Source organism: Columba livia, chromosome 1 (genome assembly GCF_036013475.1).
Source record: "Columba livia isolate bColLiv1 breed racing homer chromosome 1, bColLiv1.pat.W.v2, whole genome shotgun sequence".
In the NCBI taxonomy this organism is placed as follows: domain Eukaryota; kingdom Metazoa; phylum Chordata; class Aves; order Columbiformes; family Columbidae; genus Columba; species Columba livia.
The window spans coordinates 139,677,894-139,704,128 of NC_088602.1; the positions used below are offsets into that span (position 1 = coordinate 139,677,894).

General features: G+C 37.2%; 1 protein-coding gene across 3 annotated transcripts in view; it reads left to right on the plus strand.

The window, feature by feature from the left end:
• ATXN10 (ataxin 10) overlaps window positions 1–25,819 on the plus strand; it is a 103,255-nt gene extending 77,436 nt beyond the window's left edge. For all 3 annotated transcript variants that reach the window (XM_021297335.2, XM_065033232.1, XM_021297337.2), the window contains exons 10-11: window positions 6,833–6,896; window positions 23,949–25,819. In XM_021297335.2, coding sequence (XP_021153010.2) covers window positions 6,833–6,896; window positions 23,949–24,136 — 252 coding nt within the window. In that variant the 3' untranslated portion in view covers window positions 24,137–25,819. The remainder of the gene's footprint in view (window positions 1–6,832; window positions 6,897–23,948) is intronic.
• Window positions 25,820–26,235: the final 416 nt, after the last annotated feature.

The window sequence follows — 26,235 nt, forward strand, 5'->3', positions numbered from 1 at the left end:
GATTAAAGTGTTCTTTTGTCCTTTGAAGTAGAATCTCCTGTGTATCTCCTGTCAGTTCTGCTGCTTGGAAAAACAAATAAAGAAACCCAAAACCAAGACTCAGAAATGAACAAAATGAAATCATGTTTTTCAGTACCATCATAGCTGCTGAGGAGCCAGTATGTGAACCTAACCAGCTGATACATTCCTACTCTTATTAAGTTGCTCTGTTCCTCAAGTTGAATACTGGACTCTGCCCAGATGTCTAATTACTAATTGCCTGTCTTTTTGAGCAAGTCTTGGAGGAAAAGTGACTCCTGTTGGTCAGTTTGTCAGCAGGGCCTGAAGGATATATTTCTCATTATGTAGGCATTATGTAGCCCTCATGTGGTACATTCAGAAGAAATAAGACCTAGGCATATCTTTAATGATGGCAAAAGACTAGCAGCAAATCCCCAATGTCTATTTCATTGGATCACTTTTCTTTGGTATGATTTATTCTAACATGATTTTCTGTCAGAGAAAAGTCATGCAGACTTAGAGACAGAAGGGACTCAAAGGGTCATAACCATTCACCTGTCCAGAGCAGGACTGGTTAGAGTATTCATGCTTAAGATTTGTCAGGAGACTTGCAACATTGGAGACTGCTCCAGGAATCTTTGAGACAAGTGCTTAGTGTATTGCAGTGCTTGACTAACCATTGCTGTTAAAAATGCTTTCTAAAAGTGTAATGTGAATGTTCTGTTCATTAGGCTCATTGTTTCTCATCCTTCTGGATGTAGATAATAGCTTCAAGGAAAAAAGTGTGTTCTGATTAAAGGTTACTGTGTTCAAAGCAAGCTTCTGCCATAGGTTAACTATGTTGCTTATGCTCTCACTGCCTTTTTTTTTAATGATTTGGAACTTCTAGACCTCACTTTTATTCCTTTCTTTATTTTCTTCCCGGCCAGCCCAGATATTTCCTCCTTATATTGGATTGCACAAAATTCCTAACTTTTTATTGTAGAAAACATAGTAATCTTAGTTTGTTGATGAATCCTTTTTATTCACTGTCAGACATTAATACAAGTAATGTGAGTTTATAGGAATAAGTTTATATGAACAGTCTGGCATCTGAAATACAAATGATTTTAAGATTTCTCTGTTCTGTGAAGTCAGTGAATATGCACATTATTCTATCAATGGGCAAGAATCCTAAGACCTTTTCTGGAACTGTTTCTGTTTGTTACGTACTCTGATAAATAGTTTCTGACAACTTTTTCCGGCTTTAGAACCAAGAAGAGTTTGTATTAGGGTAGAAAGGATCTGATCTTGAGCTAATGTGAGGAAAAGGATGTGCTTGTGCTTATTTCCCTTGTCATAGCTCTTTCCTTTTTGTTGGAGTGAGACAGAAAAGTCATGGACTTGCACAGTTATTCAGACTGGAAGAGATTTCAGGAGGTCTGTAGTCCAACCTCCTGCTCAAAGCTGAACAAATCTTGAAGGCCTCAAAGATGCCCACAGTGTCTGTGGGCAAACCACTCCATATCCTCACAGTAAAAAACTTTTCCTTCTAGCCAGTCAGAACCTTCTTGGTTTCATTGTTATGACTGTATTTTCCTCTATTTAAACTGCTTTTAACCCGAGTCAGGAGAGTGGCTCCGTCCTCTCAGTAACCTCCTTGTAGGTGTGGGAAGGCTGCCATCAGGTTCTCCTGAAACCTTCTCCAACCCCAGTTTCCTCAGCCTCTCTTTGCATGGCAGAGCTTCAGCTCCTTCAGTGGGTCGCAATCTGAGTACCAAGGAGAATTGCTTCATTTGGTCTGCTGGCTCTGCTCCTGGTGATACAGTTTAGGATGGATGTTAATAACTTAATGATTTTGCTCTTCAGAAGTATGTTGAAAGATAATTTCAGTAATCTAGAATACTAAGAGAAAACAGAAAATATAGTGAATAAGTTTGTTTACTGTGACCTTAATATGTTCTTCAGGCTGCCTGTGGTCATGCCATCCCAGATGTGTTATTCTTCCCCGTCTCTTCTACTTTACCTCCTCCAGCTTTTACATCCATTAGCCAGTTTAAATGAAATTTGTCAGAGAAGTATGGGTATCTGAAATATTGTTAAACTCTTTGCCTCATGAGAATCTGCAAACAGGTAGACGAGAAACCCGAGGTAGTGCTCCTGAGAGGGGAATCTGGGTAGTGGCAGATGAATCCCTGATCCGCTGCGAACTAAGGCTGACATTTGGCAGTCGATAGCACACTGGTACCTGTGGACCATGTGCTGCTTGCATGGTTTTTGATACTTATATCTGTGTGACAGAACTAGGAGCATTGCAAAGAGTGCAGTGAAGGAACCAAGTCCAAAAAATGTGAAGTTTGCCAGTTTTGTTGCTCCCAGAAGCCTTTTATTTTTTAAGTTCCATAATGTGAATAGAAATATAATGATCTGGAGGTGAATGTTGCTTGAGATAGACTTTTTATCTGGTAGGAAACTAGTGATTTGTAAAGAATGTCATATCTAGAGCTTTTCTCTAGAAATGGTTCCTGCTTGTTCCCAGTTTTGGACCTGTTTCTACAGTTTGTTTCCCCCACCCCAAATACTTTAATTTGTCTTTCTATTTGTGCTTGTCAGTGACATGTAAAAAGAAGACCAGGCGTTAGCATGGGTTACTCAAACTGTTAGCAGTCCACTTCTGTTTGTGAGAACATACTTCCTTTTGGTCATCTTTTGTTACACCAAATGAAACTTCTAGGAAATAGAAGTATTTCTGTGACTGAAACAAACACATTTCTCATTCTGCCTTCTGCATCGATTGAAGACTCAGGATCAGTTGCATTATAGAGGAAGAACAATTTATGTTCAAGCTGTCGTTATCTAAAGGCAGAAATGTACCTTTTCCATAATATTATTTTTATAGTTGACTAAGTAATGTTTCTAGCACTTGAAGTGTTAACAATTCTTTGAAGAGATTATTTTTGCTGGAGGTTTTCAGTTTCTGTCTGTATAGTTGCTGGACCTGGAGATTGTAGTTGCATTTTATTAGATGTGTGCAGATTTCTTGTTCAACAACAAGCACTGTCATGCTTGGAGAATTTGCATTTTTACCTCTGAGCTTGGCTCCATTGCTGCTGGAGTGAAAGATTCAAGAAACAGTCTACAGTTAATTTATATTTTCTCTGGTTTTTGCTGTGGATCATAATGACAATTACTTCTGTGAATTTCATTTAAAAATACTGGGAAATTATCAGAGGTAGTTCTGTTCAGGCAGATATCCTTCATTATGCTAGTGACCTTGTTTGTATATTGGTTAATAAATAAGAATTCTGGAAGATATCATTAAAACTTCAGTTTTGGGCTGAATAAACTCATTTGTTATCAAGACAAAAAGCATAGCTTTTTCCTTAGGATTGACATGTCCCAAACCATCCAAATAAAACTGTGTTGTTCCTTGGCTGTGGGGGCAGTGGGTGTATGTGGTCTGGGTTGGTCACTTTCATAAGCTCTTGTGTAACATTTATATAGCATCTCTGCCTACATGGGCTTCTGTTCGGTGTCTGGTTTAAGTAATTGAAATGAATTGTTAAATCCCTGATACAAAGAGGGAAAAAAACCTGACAGTCACTTTGTCACCAGGGAAGGCGTTTTCTTTTAGGTATAACACATTTACACTTCTCGCTGGCATGATACCGATCTTCATTATGTTTCAAAGGCAATACAGAAATCAAGTGAGACAGCAATATAAAGCTGTGTTGTGAAAGATGTCTTTCTTAACTGACAGAGACAGACACTTGCCTTTGATTGATGGATGTTCTATTTTTTCCGCTTTTTGGAAAACAACTTCAGAAACTGACACAATAACATGAGGGCAAAAGTTTTGGTACTAACTGGACTGAAGCACTAGTGATCTCTAGCACAGAGCCTTATGTTTTAAATTTTAAACTTAAGTAACCTTTGTAATTAACATAAATGTGATTGAGAGTTCAGCCTACACATAGGCTGCAGCTTCTTTTATTGTTTCAGTGTAGTTCAGAATAAAGCCTTATAGTTATTCATAATAAAATAACCATGTAAGTGTTTTTTACAATTCAGTGTTTTTGGTCAGCTATCTGTCAATAATGTAAACAGATAATAGGTTTAGTGATCTTTTGTAACACAGGCCAATGTGAGCAATCGTGTTTACAATACAGACATTAGAACTGTCTAGTCCTTAGTTTCTGTCTATAATCTCTTCCAAAATCCGGATGGAATACAGCCAGTTTCACACCAGCCACTGCATGTTTTCTTCTCAGGAGATTTTTGCACCTTGTTTAAAGTGAGATTTGGGACTTGTGCAATACTGACTCCTTTCCCAAGCCCTGAAGAAGATCCCTGCAAAAGGTCCACTGCTGTACTCTGCATTTCACAGACATTTCTTTTCAAAGGAAAAACTCTGAGGCCAACAATTAGTTGAAAAAATTCACTAACCTCTTTGTATTGGGCAGCATAGATCCAATGAATCTCTGTAAAAGGTTGAAACCTAGGAGGATGGTTTCCTGACATTTACAAAATCTGCTGGTGTGAGAGTGAGATTTGAGCAACTCTTGCCCTACAAGTAGGACAGCCAGGTGGGAGATAGTAATTCCTTCCTTTGACTGTCTGTGGCATTCTTGTTGCAGAAAACTCTCTGCTACATGCAGAGCAATTACTGAACTGGTATGAGTTTTAGGTTACCGTAAAATTCTCCTTTAGCAGTTCAGTGCTGGTTGATGAACAGCTGGCGTGGACTGGAAATGCTCTAGCAGTGGTTGCTCAGGAATAAAAGGTCTTCGTTCCACAAGTCACTCAGAGAAGTGTATAGATTTGTCTTGGGTATTGTATTATACAAGTTTTTTCTCCCTTGCTTCATTTTATTGTATAGTAAGTCACAGGTTACATAGTAACACTGGTGTAATTGTGACAAAAGTTATACCTAACTTGGTCAAATCCTATGTGCAGTTTAATTGTACGCTGTTCAAGAGACTCTCAGTGGGTTCATAAGGCAGTGGTAGTTAGGAACGGGTTTTTATGTTAAAGTATCACTAAGGCTTTGGTTTCCTGCTTCTGTTCCCACTTTACTTTGAAGGAATCTCATTATATTTCTTCAGTAATGTTCTGAAGTGTCTGCAGTAATGTTTTGAAGCGTGTGTGGATTTTAATTAAAATTTTCCTTTCCCCAAATACTCACTATGTTGATTGAACATCTCATTTGGATCTAACTGGAACAGATTGCATGGTGAATTTCAGTTGACAGCACTTCATCTAGATTAATTTGTACTGCTCAGCATTTCACTGGTGCAAAATAAAAGGTAACATTGTAGGCTACAGCATGAAAATCAAAGAACTAATATTTCCCAAGCACATGCAAGTACTGTATTACTGAAGGGTCACTGTTTGTTCAAGCTTTGAAGTATAACATCATGCATGTTTTGGACAAAACACAAAAATTTTGTGGAAAGAATGTATATTTTAAAACTTGTGTTATTAACTGTATTTAATGTAGGTATAGTTATGCATGTTATGAGCACAGATGTGCCAGTTAGGTCTTAAGAGCTAGCAATGCTCTTTGCTTTTCTTACAGGTAAGCCTTGCCTGTTTGTGTATCCATCTCTGTTACTTTCTCATGTTGTAGCTTGAGAGTCTGCAATAAGATTATCTGAAAAGGATCTTGTAAGAGGGATGTGCTAAGATTTGTCTCTGAACTCAGTTTTACTGATGGATAGTCTGTTTTGGATTTCACATCTAAATCTTCTCCTACTCAACTTTCCTCTCTTATGATAGAACGTGCATTTCAGAAAACTGATCCATCCTGCAGTATAAACTTTGTGCGCTGCTGTTTTACATGGTACATAAAAACACATCATATTTTGAGAAAAAAAAGGTGGAAGAGAGAATCTCATCATGAAACTGCAATCTAAATGGACATTCTGTCTGAATTCCTTTGCCTGCTAGGTTTTGGGTTGAAATTAAATTTTAAGGAATTAAAGAATTTAAGATTTGGACAAGTACAGTTTGGCTATTAGAGAATCACAGAATGGTTGAGGTTGGAAGGGACTTCTAGAGGAACCTCTTGTCCAACCCCACTGCTTAAATGCAGATCATGTTGCCCAGAACCATGTCCAGGTAGTTTAAAGAGCATAAATAATACACTTGTATAAGAATATAAATAATTAATCCTCACGCTCTCTGCTCTCAAGTCATTTTAAAACTACTTCTGTAATTAAAAAAAACCCAAAACAACAAACAAACACAAAAACAAAAAACGCTTGCATGTCTTAAGAAGGTATTTCCAAGGCTGAAATTTTGCAGATAATTCAGAACAGGTTTTCATATAAATAAGTAACACTTTCTAAAGTTATAAATAGGCATGATGATGTATGGTGTTACAGTGTACCTGAGAAGTCTAGATAAATTTCTTATGGAATATACTTTTCTTAAGATAATTATGCTACATATTATTGTTAACGTCAGCTTGTCCTGAGTTCCTGGTAGTGGAGTTGTGTACATATGAGTCTGTTAGGGTTATATGTTATTAACTCATCCACACAAACAAATGTGTTAGTGTAATTTGTGAAGTCACATGTGTGTATATATAGAAAATAAAAATAGACAGATCTCATCTTTGCTGATTTGCTAATTTGCTAAATGAAGGAAGAATGTGAAATTAATATCTGCTTGTATTACTGTTTTGTGATACTTATTGCTGATAATAGCAGATTTACTCTGTAACTTATGTTAATGTATTTAATATTTTTTATGAAACAGACTTCCCTGTTATGTTTTTACGTATTTCTTGCATGTAACATCATGAGTATTGTTGAGACGTCTGTTAAATTAAAGATTTGTTTTTATTTAGGTTTATGAGTTAGATGGCATCCCCTTGATCCTGGACAACTGCAGCATTGATGACAACAATCCTTGTATCCTTTACAAAAGAATTCTGATTATTGAATATGACTCACAAGAAGAGGTGTGGGGGTTTAATATATTTATTCCAGCATTGCTTTCAGTTGGTACCTAAGTCTAACTGGTCTCCTGAGTTTCTAGGTTGTATTTAAATGCTTGATTCAGAAGTCTGCAAAATTATAAACATGCTTTCATGAACCAGATTCTAAGCCAAACTGTGCTTATAGTCTGTTCCCTAAAGTAATAAATATTACTCGTTTACAAATGTCAATTCAGTGAGGTAATTGTGATAGCAATCTGAATTAGGACTATGTTTGGTTATTGCATCAGATCTTGCAGCTTTTACTTCAACTGAAATCTATTCAGTGGACTGAAATAAGTACCCCATCAATTCTGTATGCTTATTAAATCTGACTGGAGAAGTTATTCACCGCACACAGGCAAGGCTAGCAAGCTGTAATGAAAATTAGTAATTGCGAGAATTAATGATGCAGATTACTGAAATTTTGAGGAGATTTTAATAAAAATGGCATTGTGCTTCGTATTTTTCTTTTTCCTGGGGTTTAAGAGCAGAGACTTTCCAAGATAAATTGCTGCTAGAGTGAAATCACTTTATATTGAAGATAAACAGTTGCTAAGCAGACTTACCCATCTCTTCATGAACTCTGTAGTAATCCTGCTGATGTGTTCAGTGAGTGAGCTATTATTTTCTGTCATCTAATCATTAGCTCTTTGTAGGTTTCTGGTAAGTGCATCTGGAAGTCAAATGCCTTTCCTGTCTAGAGTAATGTCAGCTTTCTTACATGAAATAGGTTTTTTAAGCTAATTTGTCAGAAAAAGATCACTTTTTAGCAATTATCATAAAAACAAACAAAGATGTGAAAATATTAAGTATTCTCATAATAATATGCTGTAGAACATCATCTGCATATAAGTTTCTCTTAAAAGGACGAAATAATGTAGGGACAGATGATAGCAAGATGTTAACAAGCTGGGTGGAGGAGCAGTGGTTGTTAAGTATCCTCTGAGTTGTTCACTGTTTCTTTGTATGCAAGGTTTTTTTATTCATCACCATTCCTGTAGTTGGAGACATGACAGTGTGTCTGTTGACAGTGCACTGAGTAGCAGAGTTTGATTTCCACAGTCCGATCCTGGTAAGGGGCACTGCTGGATGCGATGGCACGGGCAAGGAAAGTTACCTTTCCCTAACCAGAAGAGCAGCCTGAGAAAACCTGTGAAGGAGTTTTGATCCCACGTTAGTCTTCCTTTGCTGGAAAGCACAGCTGTGCAGCAACTTTTAGAATGTCTTTCTAGGATTAATCCTTCATTTTAACTGTTAGTAAAAGCGGATAAACTTTGAAGCCTTCAAAAGGTAGAGTTGTAATTTACGATTTTGAATGAAATGAAAATAAAATACCATGGGAGCCTTTACTGCAGTTTTGGGCAATGTGGAACTTCTGACACCTTTTGATACAGGCTGACATTTTATGGTTGTACTATAAATTTCTTACCAGAAGATAAAACTTTGCTTATTTGGTTTTTAAAGACTTACTAGACATAATGACACCTCTTAATATGAGCTTTTGCCACTGATCCATAGCATACAGCATTCAGGTAAATGAAAAAGCGAGTAGCACTTGGGCAGAGCAGGGTCTAGCCTGCTGGGATGCAGTTTGCTGCCTCAGCTTTTGGAGCACAGCTTCTGGCTGCTACTGTGTTTATCGTTCTGAGCTAGAGCTATTCCATGTGCTCCTGTGCTACATGAAGTTAATGCCCCTCTGCTTCTCCCCTGCCTCTAACCTTCCTCATCTGCTGTGTTCTCAGCATGTCTTATGCAGGGAAGCAGAAGAGGAGTTTGCACAGGTTGTATCTGTCTCTACTTTCACCTGCTTTGTAGTATATTGTGCTACTTCTAGACAACACAAATCAGGTGCTTAGGAGCACGTAGGTGCCTGACTCCATTGCATAATACTCCTCTGAAGAGAATCCACTGTTTCTCTCTGTGCACCCAGTCCTGTTTGCCATTAATCCATTTTGTGATGCTTGTAAAGCAGAGCAATGCTCTTACTAAGATTTCAAAGCCTACTTGCTTAAAACTGAAACGTCCCCAAATTACCTGCATTGTGACTTTGTGATCCAGAGTGCATATATTTCATGTCTTTTCTCATTTCAAGGAAGATTAATTGAAGGGAAGTATTTAGGCAGCTCTCGAGCTGAGTGTTGAGCGAGTTGCTGAAATTCAAATATGATCGCTTAGTGGTGCTACAGTTTGCCAAAGTGGTGTAGAAAGCTGCAAGGGAAAGCTCAGTGTAGCTATTCAACCAGGTTCCTTTGGGGAGTCATGTCCAGAAACTTCTCTTTGTATTCCACTTCCTAATGCCTGTTTTTGTGGTTTCAGGCTGTGTTCCTCCATTTTCTTCTTGGATAAAGCTGACTGGAAAAAGTTTTTTTCAAATTTCTTTTATATAAGAACTTCTTAGATTTCCTAGTAAACTATTAGTAGATGCACATTTTTGTTGGAGCTTTGTCTGCTTCAGAGACACTCAGGCTCTACAGTTAAGATGTTGTTATGTTTTCTGCTGAAGACATAGTTGATATACTGATTTTCTACATTTTAGTAACTAAGTTCTACCTCCAAATTACACATATAAAATTTTCTAAGGAAAAATGTGACTTTTGTGGTAAAAGTGATAGGATTTTTTTTTTTTCTGCATGGAAATAGAAATAGTTTCCCTAAAGTATGTGATTCATCAGGAGAAGCTGAACTGCCCTGTTAGATGTTAAAAGAGCTCTTTATTACCTTTGAAAGGAGAAATCCTTTGATAAGTCCTTTTATTTGTGGCATATGGAAGCATACTGAAAGAGGAAATGGGTCTGCTCTTATCCTAAAATAAATTCCTTTGTAAACCTGTCATTACCTTAAAATTGCATCCTTTGAGATCCTGAACAGTTCTGTAATGTGCGTAGAAATATCAGGAGGTTTGTCGCTTCAGCCGTCACTAGCTGAAGTTCAAGTGACATGTTTCCATTGCTTTAGCTTTTTTGGTTTGAATTCATCTTTCAGTGCCCAGTTTGGGAGAACTGTTATCCTGTCTAGTTACATCTCAGGCAGACTTGTATCTTTTACATCTGTGCTAACAAATGGTTCTTTTGCCTTCAGGTTATTTCATGAGTAAAAGCAACAAAAAAATCTCCACCCTCATTTGTAACAGATATGAAGATGATTATGGACAGTTACGAACAAATTTTCTGCACCCCTTGCAAAGATTATTTGAACGGGTATTTGAAATTTTCAGCTAGTGTAACTTTACATGGTTCCAGGTAAATTCAGTGGAGAAATGCTGAAAGATATCAGATTTTCAACTGATAATTGTCGGTGTTAACACAGGGGAAAAGGTAAGTAGAGTGAGACTAAGAAGATGTGGTTCATTATAGACCTTTGGGTCTGAAGAGTTAAACTTCAGAGGAGGTTGAATGTCACATTAACTTTTTCTATACCCATTAAATCTTCCATCTTGAATTGGCTGTATCCTAATCATAACTGACCTGTATCCAACAGAAAAAATGGTGTTTCAGCAATGCAAGTGGGCTTGTTTGTCTTTAGATTAAGGAGAGTTTCTTTCATGAGATAATTTTTTTTTGTTTTGAATATTCATTTTATTGATCTGCTTCTGAAAAGCTGGAGGTGTTGTGCCTTTACCTATGTAACTTGTGTTTAAAAACAAAGAAATTAAACCTGCCACAGAATAGCAGAGTGGGTTGGAGATGCCCATTTGGGTATTATCAGTGAAAAGTTTGCTCCAGATCCCACTTTTCAAGTTATTAGAGTTGAAAAGGTGTTCTAATTAAAATATCTTCTGTTTTGCTCTCAAAGCCACCATGTTCCTTGGCTCTGACAAGCTCTAGCATCAAGACAAGAGCCCTTCCTTTTGTTCTTATCTTTTACCTCATCCTAAGCTCTTATTGCTCCTTCCAGCTTCATTTCTGACCTTTCATAGATTTCACTTGCTAAAGGCAAACATAAAGAGGGAGGCCAGCCCATTCTGATCAAAGACTGTTGACCCTAATCATACAAAAAAAGGTGCTTATAAAGGATTTTAAATAAACCAAGCTGTTTATTATTGAAGACTTTCCAGTTTACCTTAACTAAGTTGTCTGCTTTTTTGCTCCTTCCTGACATTTAGGCTCATGAGTAGCACACAAAGATGTGCCTTTTCTTTTTTTTTTGGTTCTTGTTTGCTTATTTGTGTTCAATTTAATGGCTGTAATGGCAAAAACATTATCCAAATAACTATAATGTAATAACTGTTAGTTAAACTGGTACAACTTGAAAAATCAGAAGGGAAATGCAATTTTGAAGATCGAATATTCTTCTTTTTTCAGGATGCTTGCCAGTCTTACTCTTTTGAGATTCTTGCAGTAGATCTCTTGATAAATTGGTTTTGTGAATGTCTGAATTTAATTGGAATAACCTTATGTAAGTATATATATTATATTAACTCCTAATCGGGCATGTTTTTCTGTTAACCGAAAGTGCAGTCATGCTTGAAGGAAAAATACACTGCTGTGTAGAGTGTGTGTGTGTACGTACACACACACATGTATATATATGTTTATACACATGAGTAAAAGCCCAGTAGGCTATATGTTAGGAGTAAGAATTTTCAGCATTTGTGAAAGAAGAACCTGTGGTTGCTGTGGATATCCATACATAAGCCGCTTAGTTTGAATAATGGGTGAAAATGTAGAAAATATAAGTTAATTTTCAGATACTCCTTCCCTAAACTTCTTCGATTATATTCGGTCTGAGAGTCATCTGAGAGATAGATTGAAAATACTTTTGATTTCGTGGCAACAGCAAGTATAATTGTGGTTCATGAAACGTCTGGCTAAAGCTAGAAGAAATCAAGTTGCTATGGTCTACAACAATGTCAGTTTGTTTTTTTGAGATGCCAACAAAGAGTTTGGGGCGAGCTGACAGACTTTTTATTTCTAAGTTCCAGAGTACAACCTAAAACAGGCCACATACTGTAAAAAAGCCTCACAGCTGAACAGAAGCCAGTAGAAAGCAAAAATAGGACAGTGAGTTGACTTTTTAGACTAAACCATCAGACAGTTGAGCATTTTTATGTAAATGTGGCTATCTTCTGTACACTGGCAAGAAAATACAGCGTGATGTTACATCAGTAACGGTTGCCTTTCTTTGGAAAGCTCACTTCAGGCACTGCCAATGCAGTTAGTAGTTTGAGGTGAGCTATTTGGTTCTGCATTTTCATAAACACACATAAAAGCATGTCAGTGCAAAGAACCTAGACTACTGATGAAAAACATAATGACCTCCTCATGCCCAGTCAAGTTCTGCCCACTTGGAAGAAATTACCCTTTTCCTCATCCCATTGACACTTGGCCTTGCTACACAATTAAGTCTGAAGTTTACCTGGGCTGAATGGAAGTGTGTTCTTTGGTAGCTGGCTCAAGTTTTGCATTATCAGAGTTTACTGCCACTGCAGCCCTTATCCTCAGACACAGAGCACGATTAGAATTGTATTTTCTGTAAACCACTACTGATTGTCACAATGACTTTAAGAAAAAGGAAGACAGTGAGTGTTTAGTGACCTAGCAGTGGAAGAAGAACAGAAATTTGTTGGCCTGAACCTTTAGGTTCGTAGTGCCAAGGACAACAGAAAACATCAACTGGGTGGCAGACGACTACCACAGATGTAACTAGGATGAAAAAATGGTCAAGCAAGAAGTCACTATGTTGCCATACTTAAGTGCAATTCATCTCCTATGTGCTGAGAATTCTTCCCTAAAAGCCTGGAGAGAGTGGAGGATTTCTGGTTCGTGGCATATGTGCAAAACTTAGCTCCTTCTCTATATCTTAAAATTATATATTCAGATTAACTGGTCAGACTAGAAACTGGAACAGGTACAAGTGTGGTTATTCATTGAGCAATAAGTCTCTGAGAGAGACTTATTTCTTTCACCTTATTCAGCAGACCAAATCCTATCCTGTTCCTGCAAGTTGTTGTGAATTCTTTATAGCTGTATTTTGTTTGATACTAATGGAGCCTAGGGGTCTGTGTGGCTCATAAGGGGATCCCTCAATGTTGTATGATAAGACGTTTTTTCAGCTGCAGTGGTGGCCTAGTTTCCTAAATGATTCTCAAGAGGCTTCACCTTTCCTGTTATTTCTCATGATGAAAGGGGAAAAACACAGCTATTCCCACACACTCCTTTTGGGTTTTTTTGGGAAGGTCATCTGCCCACCAATGCCTGTTTCTGTCACTGTGTACCAGGTCATCTTTACAGTCTTGAAAGCAGCACTGGAAGTGATTGGTCTTGTTCTTACAGAAGCATTAATGGAAGAGCAAGGTCTGGATTTCATTCTGAGTAGGATTTTTCTATACAATATTGAGTAAAGTCTGTAAAGTGGGATTATTGTAAATCTCTGAAGAAGGAGGAACTAGGTGCGTGGTCCCTGTTGAAAAGTGTACAGGAGGCATTTGTGTAATCTAATCCAGTTTTAAATCGCTCTTGACATTTACTTCACATCTGAGAAGCTGGGATAATACAGCTTCCATGTCTTAACTCATTGTTTGTCTTTTCTGTATGTTGCAAACTCTTTGAAACAGAACTCACCTAAAGGTGAAGAACCAAGAAAAACACCTTCCCTGTCAGGATTAAACATGATATTGGGTAGATTTCACTTCTGACTCAAAGACTATAATTCTGAAATGATTTTTGTAAGAAAATGTTTGCTTTAGAATGAAGACAAAAATATTAAGTTTTCTCATGAGATGTCTTACATCTACTAGCTATATCAATAATCCACACTATTCCCTAAGAACAGATTTTCTCTTGTCAAATGCAGCATTCTCCTAAACTGAAGAAGACTGAGACCACAGGAGGAATGCACTGTGCAGTACAGGAAAAGATATTAAAACGGTATTAAATTAAAACGCTGTCCCTTTTTTATTCCAGAAATGACCAAGATTAAATTTGATGTTTAGACATTTAACAAAATTTTTAATTCATAATGGTGTATTTCAGGTTGCTGGTTCTATAATTTGAGGATGCAATTTATTTAGTGCTTCTGCAGGATAATTAAAATACTGAAATTCAGAGTTCATGGACAGAGGGGCACTGTTAAGTCTCTTGAGAATATATAAGATACTAAAGCACATTTGCAGAGATGTAAATATGAAGCCTGTTCTTCAGTATCTCACCTCTACCTAGCTCCAGTAAGTGAGAACTACCATCATTAAAAGTGTGTGATGTACAGGATCCCTATTAGAGCTGGAGAAAGTTTAACAGAGCTATATAGAATGTAAGAAGGCCCTTTCAAGTGTTACATTATAATATTTCTAATCCCTTGAAAAAAGTAATCTCTGTAGGCACCAACTCATGCATGTAAAAGTAAGGAATTAAAGTTAATAACTCTATTTCTAAACTAAATATTGTCGTATTTGTCCTCTGCCCTAATCCTCTCGGTGGATTTAAATCCATGACAGGCTTGAATTCTTGAAAGAAGGTGGATCTTCCATCACCAGGAGCACAAAAAAAAAAAAAATCAGAGAAAATATAATATTTCACTGCTTTTATAGCTCAAAGACCTTGCTTGATTTTTCTGTAGACTTTCTTTTGAAAAATTCCCCCCTGGGCTGAGATGGACCACTAGAAATTTGACACCCAAAGATTTTTTGGGGTTTTTTTGTTTGTTGGTTTGGGGGGTTTTTTGGTTTCGTTTTTGGTTTCATTTTTGTTTTGTGTTTGTTTGTTTGATTGTGTTTTTGTTGTTTTTTGTCATGTTTTGGGGTTTTTTAAATAACACTAGGAGTGGTTCAAAAATATTGTTGGGAATGGAATGCCTTCTACAACTGCCTTATCATGTTGCACTCTGTCTTCTTGACATTGTCCCTCACATACCTCCAAAGAATATTCAAATGTCATATGGTCAGTGCTTTGCATAATGTCTTTAATCTGACATATTTCTGTTGTCCCATTCTTGGTCACTGTTATTAAAAAAATCTGGAACTTCATCTGTCAAATGCATTGTCCTGTGTAGCACCTTGTTATCCTTAAATCATTTTTCTTCACTTCCCCAGATCTTTGTTTAGACTTTTTTCTTTCTATTTCCAGACTGGTTTCCAAAATCTAACCTTTCGTTTCTTACTAAGGATATGTTTGCAGTCCATTCCATTGACCTTGTTGGTTTGTTCTTGTCTCTTGGTGTTCTGAGATTTCTTCAAGTAGATGCAACCATTTCCTGAGATTGTGGCTAATGGCTGTTTTGCAAAATGTGGGAGAAAAACCTTCGTTGGTTATAATACAATTGCATCTTTCAAAACACCCATTTATTTAACAGTTTTTATTTTTGGATGCACACTGGACATTGTCTGGTGATTATGAGACTGAAACTGGAGTTTTGTTTACCTTCATTGTTTTGTTTATTTGTCATAAAGTGACTTTTGGAATTACCAAAAGCACCAGGGGTGGGTTTTATGCTATGTAAGTTATTCAGAGACCTTGAATCAATAAAATAAATATTCAAGCACAATGCTGATAGTTAAGCTGTCATACAGAACCTTTTTGAATCCATATAAATAGATTAATCTCCAGAGCTTATAGATAGAAAAAGAACTTCTATCCAAATTATGAGTCAGCTTATCTTGTCAACTACATTAGACCGATAAATTATAATTAGTTTGACCACATCTCAGGTATTAACTAGGTTGGGCTTTTGAGTCTGGTGGCAAATTTTTGAAAGTTTTATTTGGCTGATGTAATTTCCATTTTAAAGTGTTTTAGTAAAGCAGTTCATTTCTATTTGTATGTGTATAAATGCACATGAATGTATTTCTCTGTGTAGGTGGAGTTTTTTTCTTTACACATCCAAGGAAATTTAAAATTACAACAGTTTGCCTGATATTTAACAAGTTTTTGAAAAAGATTTCCATCCCCCTATGCTTTAGTGCTTTACATGTCAATGTCTGTGGTAGGTTTTAATAGTAATTTGATGCATGAGTTTCAACTTAATGGAATTTTGCATTTTTTTCTGTACCTGGGAAAAGAAGATAAGCTAAGGCATTTTTAACAGTTAGGTAACAGCAACTGAAGCTTTTCCTTTTTAATGTAACAATCTACTAACTCTCCAATACCTCTTGGAGATAAATAGCAGCTTTAGTTGTCATGAATTCTTAAAATGGGATTAGTGTAATAGAAGGGATGGTAGGAACAGAATCTTGTGACTCTGGAGCATTAGCTTGAGATTGATCGAGAGTGTGATTCTTTCTGTTATAAAACCAGATGATTTATAGTTACTCATAAATTACGGGTTTCTATTAAAAATGTAAGTCATAATTTAAAAAAAAATTGGCAGCCTAAGCAGCAAAAATGAATGTGTCATATTCATGGTTTTGAGCTAGTGTTACAAGTCTGAGTATAGGAAAAAGTAAAACAAACTAGAGGTTATAGCTTAATTTTTTTTTAAGTTCTGTAAGTTTTGGCATAAGAGACATGATAATAAAAATAGCCTGACATGGCTAAACATGTACTATGGCTTTTGTAGCTCTGGAGTACTTGGCTGAAATTTTGTGTTTAATTTCATAGTATACTAAGGCGTGTTGGCACTGTGCTTTGAAGTCCCACAGGGTGTGAAAGGAGGCACATAGAATATGGATAAAATGTTGTTTAGCTGTCAGGCATTCAAGAGACTAGTAGCAATCTAGATATATAATACTGTTCAGTAGTGCCTTATATATTCTGTTAACTTAGACACACCAGTGATCTGGGGAGAAAAAAACCCACGTTGCTCTAGGTAAGAAACGTCTTAGTAATGCAAATTGCTGAAGTAGTAACCAGTCCTTTAATTACCACAAGGATCAGCTGGATGTCACTGGAGTGAGTATGAAGTTAAGAACAGTCAAGTGTTGGAACTACAAGCCTCATGATTGAGGTCTGAGTGTCAGAATTGGACAGTGCTGGAAACATGTTTCTGAATGACCTGGAGAGCTTGGACTCTACTTGCGGGACTGTAACAAGGAGTGAGGGGGCAACCGAATATTGTGAGCTTTTGCTTTTCACTTTTTCTGAAGTTGGTAACAGCCAGAAGAAGCAGGCAACTGCATTGTACCCGTAATCAGCCATATAGGAAATTCCCTCTGATGCCTGTGCTTCAAAAGGGGTGCTGAAAAATACAAATGGAGAGAAGAGGTACAAGAATTATGCAAAGCTTGGGATATGTGCTCAGTTTCTCTCTTTAGTTCATGGAAAAGATACTTGCCAAGTGCCTTGATCGTGATCTGTGATTTTTGTTTTTAATCTATAATGAAGAAAAGAATCGGTATTTGGAAACCATTCTAAAGAAATCTAAACTAGAAATAAATCGCAGGCTGCAACCAATGAGGTATTTACCCACTGGTACAGTTTATTTAGTGATACAGTGAAATCTTGGGATCAATATTAGATGTCTTTCAGAAAAAGGTGTGAAAATATCTTGTACATGAAACAGAATCAGCAGGCTTGATTTCAAGAGTGGTCATCTTTGTTCTGTGCCGAAGTGTTGGGCAAAAGAGATATAATAATCCATTCTGGTTTTAAAGTTTATTTGTTGGCCATAGATGCTTAAATGGATGAACTTTCACTGAAAGTTATACATGAGCTATAACGTACCTGTCTGTTGATTATACAGAAGAGTCCCATGTTAAAGAAAACTGTATCCCACAGGGCACAATTTAAGAAATGGATTCATCTTTACAGATAATAGGTAGGATGTTAAGAGACTGCTATAAATCCAGGTAGGCAGAAAGGTGGTGTTCGTCTGCTAGAGGAAGAGATAACTGCTAGTGTGGGAGGTTAGTGAAGGCCGGAGAACTGGAAAAACAAAATTTAATGTACAATTATTTTCTGCTACAGATACTTCCTAATTTCTGTAGGATGTGAATTACTGAGAATGTTGCCTTTGTATTGAAACTATTTTGATGAGTTTAAACTGAGTAGTTTTGCCTGTTAGTGTATTCTGAGGCGGCACAATTTGAGATCTTTCTCTGGCAAAACAATGTTCTTCTACAGAGTGGAATTCGAGCTGCAAACCTCAGTTCAGGTTTTTGGGGACAGGCTTTCTGTCTTTACCAAAATATTTTGTGGAGGCAAATTTGGATGGGGAGAGCTCACAGCCCACCTTGATCTTTCCTGTCCCAGTAAGGAGTAGTGGGAAAGGGCTGGCTGCAGGCATCTTATTTCATGTCTTTCCAGTGAAGCTTTGCTGCCACGTAGTGGTGGAGATTGAAGCTTGTTGGGAGGTGGATGGTCCAACCCTCCTACTGATCTCTTGGATGAGGTGAGAGTTACCTGTAGCAGAAATGGACCTCTGCTTTAGGTTCCCCAGTGTAACAAATCTTATCCCTGAATAATGTGATCAGGAATATATGCGTCTTCCAGCATCCAGTGGTGCCTCTCCACCTCGAGGCTTTTAGGTTAGATGAGTTGTGTTGTGGCTGTTCTGCAAGAGCCAGGTCAAGCCAAGGTGGGGAGGATGGAAGGAAATGGAAGAAAAGGAAAAGAAGGAGAAGGAGGAAGACATTCCCAGCTGATAGAGCACTGCCTGGTTGTAGCTTTTAAACTCAGAAGGTGGTGACTGCAGTCATAGGTGATAATGTAATGACTGCTATGGAATAAATAAAAGTACAGTCAACCAAAATATTTTAGACCTCCTTATTGTAACTTCTGGGCAGAGTATTTTAAGTTTATATAGGCTGAATTCCTGAAGTTTTCTGATGCTGATAATTTAATGTCAGATATAAATGAATTAGCTTCTTTAAAATGAGTAAGCAAATTAAGATAAAACCTTTAGCTCCTTACTTTTTCTGGTAATGACTTAAGCACAAGTAAAAGTTTTGTAAAAAAGGTAAATAAGTTGTAAGGATTTTCTATCATCTTATACAGCTTCTAGACTTCATAAAACTACTGGAACCCCCAACAGGAAGACATTTGTAGAGCTTTGTAAGCAATTTGGCTGACTGCACAGGACTGAATCCTGACTGTCTACTACGTGTGGTCAGTCACAGCACATTGATCCAAATGGTGATTAACAGTTGCAGTAGCTGTCTAGAGACCTCTTTTAATGGTGAGAAGAATTATCCTCAAGTTGCTGTGAAACAAAAGTACTTAAAAGGACTTGAAGGGGAAATGGTTTATGTCTTTTCAGTGTGGTCCAGTCAGGTCTGTACATGGAAGCAATCCTTCCAACGTGACACTTGAGTATTTCTTTCCTCTCTACAGAAGTTTTAGTGATAATTGAATTACTTGTTGAAGACCAGAAAGAAATATAATTAAGAAGAATTATATTTTCATTGTCTCTGGTTTCTATAATAGCCCTATAGACCTCTTCCAGCTCTTAGAGAAGCTGAGTGACTTTAGCTGATGCATAAACAGCCCATTTGACTAGGGTTCCAATCCATGTGGGTTGTCTTTCTTGATAAAGTTTTGTGTCTTTTCCCACATTTCATAAAATAGAGTTAATATTTTAATAGTCGATAATCTGATTTAAATGAAATAATAGAACTGAGCAAAGAATATCCTTGTTTTCTCATTAGTCCAATGACTTTTTAGGAAGAAAGTTTCCGAAGTATTCATTTAATGTTTGAAAATAACTGCAGTGCAGGAAATGGTCTATAATAAATCAGACTTTCCAGCAAGGATGTTAGACTTAGAAATTCCTCAGTATTAATAACTGTCAAGGAGACTTAAGAAAATAGGTGTACGTATTTAATTCTCCTTGTTACCATGTTTCAGTATCTGTATTAGAAAATGATAATACTTAACTTTTAAAACTTACTACTTGCTTTTCCCAAGCAACATACTTTCACATTTACTTATGCATTGCTGTATATCTACCTCAGCAGATTCAAACATTATTAATAATTATGTCTACTGTCTTTCATCCATAGAATCAAAATTGTTTTAAAGAAGAACTCATAGGGATCCAGATGGCTCCAGTAGACTTGCCAATAACATTTAATCCAAATTGGACCTCCTGATATGAGAATGAAAAGTGGGAATACTCTCTTTGGGAAATGATTTGTAAGTCCTCCTCTCCAGTAATGTATCACAATAGGATATTGGTTGGCGTTTCCTGACAGTATGTGGTTGTATTTTCATACACCATTAAACTTATAAAACGGTCCCTGTGCTATTGCAGCATTCGCTCTAGCAAGCTCTTGTAGCTGAAACCATATGAAAAGAAACAAGAGAATGGTGAAAAGTTCCCTTTGCAGTCAATGGCAAAACACAGGATTTAGTGGCATAGATTTTTGTGGTTTATGTTGATTCCAGATAGTAAAATCTTTCATCCTCTGGGGCAGATTGCCAGCACATTTTCTCCATCTCTCTTCCTTTCTCTCTGTACATCCCCCTCCCCGATAATTGAAGCTACGAGCCAGGGGAGTTTAGATGATAAATTTTAAATTGCTGGATGAAGATGTTACACAAGTATGGAATGCAGGACAAGTTGATTCCATTTTGTTATTGTTTGTATAAGTCAAAATAACATGGGAATCCCATAGCATACAGTACTGATAAATTTTTTAAAAGTAGCCATAAATGTGTATGAATGTTTGCTTTTATTCCCTAGACACAGGTAGTCTAGTAATGAAGCTCCTGCAAAATGAAAGAAAGATTTTTCTTTCTTGTGTGCGCCCTCTGCACTGTGACAGAGGTACTATAATCTTCACTCCTTTGTCTATAATATTAATTTCAGAGCACACTATGTCCTCTTGGAAAAATCTAGACCAGTCTATGCAATCGGATCTACTGTGCTTGCTGCATTTCTTCTCTTTTATGCAGTTTCACAACAAACAGGCTCATGCTCTTATTTGTAGTAACTATGGAAACTTTAGAAGCTCTCTTTCTAAAGCTGAGCATACAATAAAGTGCTTAAAGTGTGGGTAGGATTAGAGACTCTAGAATATGTTTAATTTTCTCTCTGTGTCGCTATCTTTGGAGAGGAGCAAGAGGGTAATGTGAATATTAGCTGGAGACTGGCTTTAATCTCTGCTGACACTTAAGTCTGTCTAGGTCTGCACACAGCCATCCAAAGGTCTTAGCCTCACACAGCATGCGAACAAGGGAAATCATGCATATTCATGACTGAATTTACAATGGAAAACCTACATGCAGAAAAGAGTTTTTTGAGTGAGTGAAAACGTTATTGAAACCATTTTGCAGCTTCAGCTACAGTAGTCAATAATGATAAATGCCATAATGATGATAGAGTTCATAAGATAATGGGGATGTCTTAGATATTATGTAAGCATGAATGAGTATGATAATGGGAAAACATCATTTGCTCTGGGGTTTAGCAGTTTTTTTGTGTTGAAGGACATAAAAATGATGGTAACAGGATTATTCCCAAGGCTACTACATAAAAAAAAAATTAAAATGAGAGTATTTTTTCTCTGTGTGGCACTTTGTGAGATCGAGAACTGTCATTCTTTGAAAATAATATGTATTTTTTGGAGGTATTCTTTTATGCAAGTGCTGTATTTTATGCGGAGTTGTAGAAGAACACAGGAGAATTCTGCTTGTCATCCCAGGAGCAGAGCCAGGGAGGGTGGTAGCATGTTTTTCACAGTCAGTTGGGAGTATTTAATGTTATTTTTTGGCACTTGTGAAATGCCTTAAATCCGACCTTGGAAAGACCTGCCTAGGTATCAGCCTTTGTTCATCTGTTTGTTCATGTGCATCCATCAGCTTGCATACTTTATGATTCTGAAATTTATTCTCACCATTGGAGCTGAGCGAGATTCTGCTTATATACAATTTTATTTCTTTGGTATTTTGTTGTTGTTTCACATACTCAAATGTAATCTTCAGTGGAAATATTCAGTTTATGTAACTTACATGTAGTTTGGCACTTGACTTTTCACTATACCATAGCAGTGATACACTGATGGAGAGAACAGATTGATATTCTCAGTCATAAATCATAGAATCTTTTAGGTTGGAAAAGACCTTTAAATCATTGAGTCAAACTGTTAACCTAACACTGCCAAGTCCACCACTAAACCACGTCCCTAAACGCCACTTCTGTGCATCTTTTAAATACCTCCAGGCATGGGGACTTCATTCTCGCCTGTTGAGGCTTTGATGTGATACATAATTAATTTTTTTCCTTAATTCTCTCCTCTGTCATTGTCCCACCCAGATCCAGGACTTAGCCAGAATTTTTTAAATGGAGGAGGAATGTAGCATGTTTCCTGACAAAGTCTGAAGAACTTTGTCAGAAAAAACCCTATAGTTGTAGCTGCTTTGCCATTTTTTAATTTCAGTTCTGGTCTGGTTGAACATGAAAATAAATATAAACTGCTATTAAAAGGCAGGGGGCTGTTTCACTGATGCGTGCCAGTGCAGGATTGTTCCCTAGCATGTGTTTCCTGTGATGTTCATCCAAGCTACTCTTCATTTAAACCCTTCTCTCTCTGCTGATGATTCCTCATGTGCTTTTTATTTGAGTCCCTTCCCTGTTCTGTTTTGGCATCAAAGTAGCACTGTGGTTAGGTATAGTCATAAACTTTTTTTTCTTGGTCTTCTGTATTCTCAGTTTATCACTTCCCCTCTCTTAAAATGTAATCTTGTGAAGGCAGGACTGGGTCTTGTATTAAGGAAACTGCTCCTGCTACATTTTATTATTTATTCACATTGCCTGGTGCATCCAATGACCCAGCATGAGCAGCTGCCTCTGCCAAAAGTAGGTAAGCCTAGGGAATGCTTGGAGGTGGCGGCAAGGTTGGCACAACAGTCAGTGCAAGGTGCACAGAGGCAGTGGCAAGACTGCTGCTGTAAGGATGTGCATGCTGGATTTTCCAAATACTAGTATGATAGATAGTGCAAGAAAATCCAGTTCCTGTATATTTTTCTTTTGACTGAAGTTCTCATTTCCACAACTGAGGAGTTTTCCCCTCTGGTCACCTCTGGCAAATGCCCATAAGAATGCTATCTTATTTCTATGCTTAGACACCATCCAGTCCAGAAGACATCAAGGAGATGAGTAAATTATGCATATTCTTCTACTGGATGTGAAGCTACATGTAGTAAATAATTGATGCCCTGCAGGCAAACCACTTTTGTCTGATTCAGAGTGGTTTGCCTCCCATATGGGTAACTTGGGAAAGATTATATCATAACAGAGCTTTTCAGCTGCAGAATTGGGACTAACATCTCTGACACTTCATAAAATGAACACTGTAGTTCACTTGGAAGATGCCTGACTGATAATCCTGGGAATTTAAATGCTTTGTCTACGGCCCTGACATGTGCCTCAATCCTGGCCTCAAGGGACCACCTTAGAAGGTGAATGAGTTGCAGCCTGTGCCCATTTAAACATGAGCAGGAGCTACCCACTGGTGGTCATAGTGTCTGTTCTGTTGGCGAGTTTGTAAAAGGACCCAGGTACAAAGAACCAAGTTTAGGTAACATTAGGAGTTAAATATTTTAAGTGTCTCCCATATTATTTGTGCTATTTTCAGTTGCTAACCTGGAAATGTTTCTCTTTTTTTTGCATTTCTTCAGCTTTTAGAGTGGAAATAATAGTTGTCGTCTTTCTCGTACCGGATTTATGGCTCATTTTGTTTGCCCGTTTGCATTGAAGTGTTCGGATCGTAAATACAGTGACTGACTTTTTTTTTTTTCCCCCAGTCTCACTAGGAAGATCATTGGAACATTTCAATTAACTATAGTCTTGTTGTAAAACAGTATGTCCTTTTAATTCCTGTGTTCATCTGTGTTTTGTTTTGGTTTTTAATTCAAGGTAAAACCTAATAAACTTGCCTGAAGTTAAGGGACATACCTCATTTAAACTTACATTACCTCATATGCAAGTATTTGCAGGTTCAGAGTCATTGCCTGTGAAAGTCTTACTTATTAAAACCTTTGATTTCTACTATTTTTCTGGGTTTGAGGGATTAGGGGGGCAGTGGGAGCCCAGGGAGGGGGGCATGTGGTAATAAATTAAAATAAACATAGTTTCATCTTTAAATCCATAAATGATCCTTAACTTTGTCCAACAGTTGTGAACCAGTGGGCAGTATATGCTATCCGAAATCTCACTGAACAGAATGAGAGAAACCAAGAGCTTATTGCGCAGATGGAGGAGAAGGGGCTGGCAGACAATTCTGCCCTTGAGAGTATGGGTTTAGAGATAGAGAAACGAGATGACAAGTTAATTCTGAGATCTGTCAGGAAAAAGCCCTCGTGAACAAAAACTGAAGAAGAGTCAAACCATTAAAAGAGGATTTCTCTTTTAAAATAGTTTTCCTTGCTCGGGCAATCAAGATTTCTTCAGTTTTAGTTCCAGTCTGCTGGAAGTGTTATGTTCATTCTCAGAAAAACCACCAAATGATACCTTCTGCCTCACTATTGTAAACAAAAGAACACCCACACATTTTCTAAATACCTAGGTAAATTAACCTATGGAAGAAGATCCTTCTTTTTAGATGGTTGAAATTTCACTGCTTTCTTGTTTCTTTAGTAGAAAGATGTCATGTGTACAGTATTGAGTTGTTATAATTTCCATTGCTGAACCTGGAGATAACTATCATTAAAAACTCAGCAAAGAAATAACTGCTTTGCAGTCTGCCTTCTCTGTTTAAAAGATCTATGCTGAGTCAGGGCTCAACAATGAAAGTGACTCATTTTCAGTCATGGTGCTTAAATATCTCCACTTATATAAGGATCAGTGGAACAGTTGATGTACATAAATATTTAATGAATTAAACACAACGTGCCTTCTGTGTGTTTAAATTATTAGTAAATTGTCTTTTCTACCTTGTTACCTTTCAGTCCTCATGACAAGTATATTAAAAACAAAGCTGAGGCTGTTGTGGCAACAGATGCTACATTCCTTTGCACTGGGGCATGTCTCTGTTTTGGAGACTTCGGTGTTTGTTTGAATTTTATTTGTTCCTTTGGATGGTAAGTCAGCCCACTTTCCTTTTATTTTGCACTTCTCATGGGTTTTCTGAACTCTGGCAGACTGCTGAAGAGGTAGTTTCTCACTGTGATTAATTCTAGCAGTTTCTTTTCACCCCTCTGCCTTTCCAAAACATTGACAAAACTCATTTCCAGTTAATTAATTCAAGAGAGGCAGAAGAATGGAAGGCCCTGCCTCTTCATTTTGGGTACCCTCCTATATTGTTGTTGGACCCTGCCACTCTGGAATGTGGCATGAATGAGATGGAGGGAGAAGGGGGGTGAAGAAAGGGCGGGGGGGCACGGTTAACTCTGTGTGTGCCATAGCTTTGCCCTGGTAGCTAAGAACTGCAATATCCATAAGCAAACCAGGAGTTACAGCTTAACATTCCTAACACTTGTGAATCATTGCTGTTGTTTGTTTATCTTCAGTTGTGTGTAACAGGAAGGTCCCAGCAAAGTTAAATTGTTCATGTTGTTGTCATCAGTTAATCCCATTCTTAAATGGAAAGGTAAGTTTATGTCCTAAAACTACATATACATGTAACAGATATTCAGCCATGTGCATCAGCTTTTGCTCCTCCAATTTGTTTTTTTATTTAAAAATGAAAAAAAGCCCCATGTGGTACTTTGAACTAAGAAATATAGAGTAATATTTAAAACTAGTGGTGAGTATAGCCAAACTACTAAGATCTTTCCAAATTAACCGTAAGATTTCAGTGTCTACCATGCTGACCAGGTGGGAATATGGAATTGACCGAGTGGGATTTTAGTCACCTGTTGTTTTAAAAGGCAATGATATAAAACCGCTCTCTTTAGTCATTTAAGTAAAGGATGTATATAAAGGGATAATGGCAATGGGAACAAAGACTGTAACTTTTGGTGCTTTTAGTGACTTCTTACCTTAAAAACAAATGTGGGAGAAAAGTGTCCTTTGCTTTAGTAAAGAATAAACATGAATGTAAGTGAAGTGCTTTGTTTGCTTTTTAAAAATAATTTGACAGGAATATTTCAGCAACATTTCAACAACTAAAAATTGTTGTGTTTATGTGCTGGTTTATAAAGTCCTTTCTTTTACAGGTAGGTGCCTTTTGCTAGCTGAATGGAAAAGAACGCATGTTTTCGGTTCTTCTTGAGCACGTGATCTCACAGATTGTGGTTTATCAATGATTTCCATAAGCCTTAGTTCTTGGTTTAGGCCAGAATTAATTTAACGGTTTAATTACTGTGTCACATAAGATCTACAGCTGGTTTTGTTTGGGTTTTTAAATTTTTATCTCCATAACACAAAGTAAAATTCATACTTTTCACCTAAACGGTGAAAATACTTTCACCATTTCACCATACTTGCCCCTAATTTCATACTAGCACCTAAATGGCAGAAAA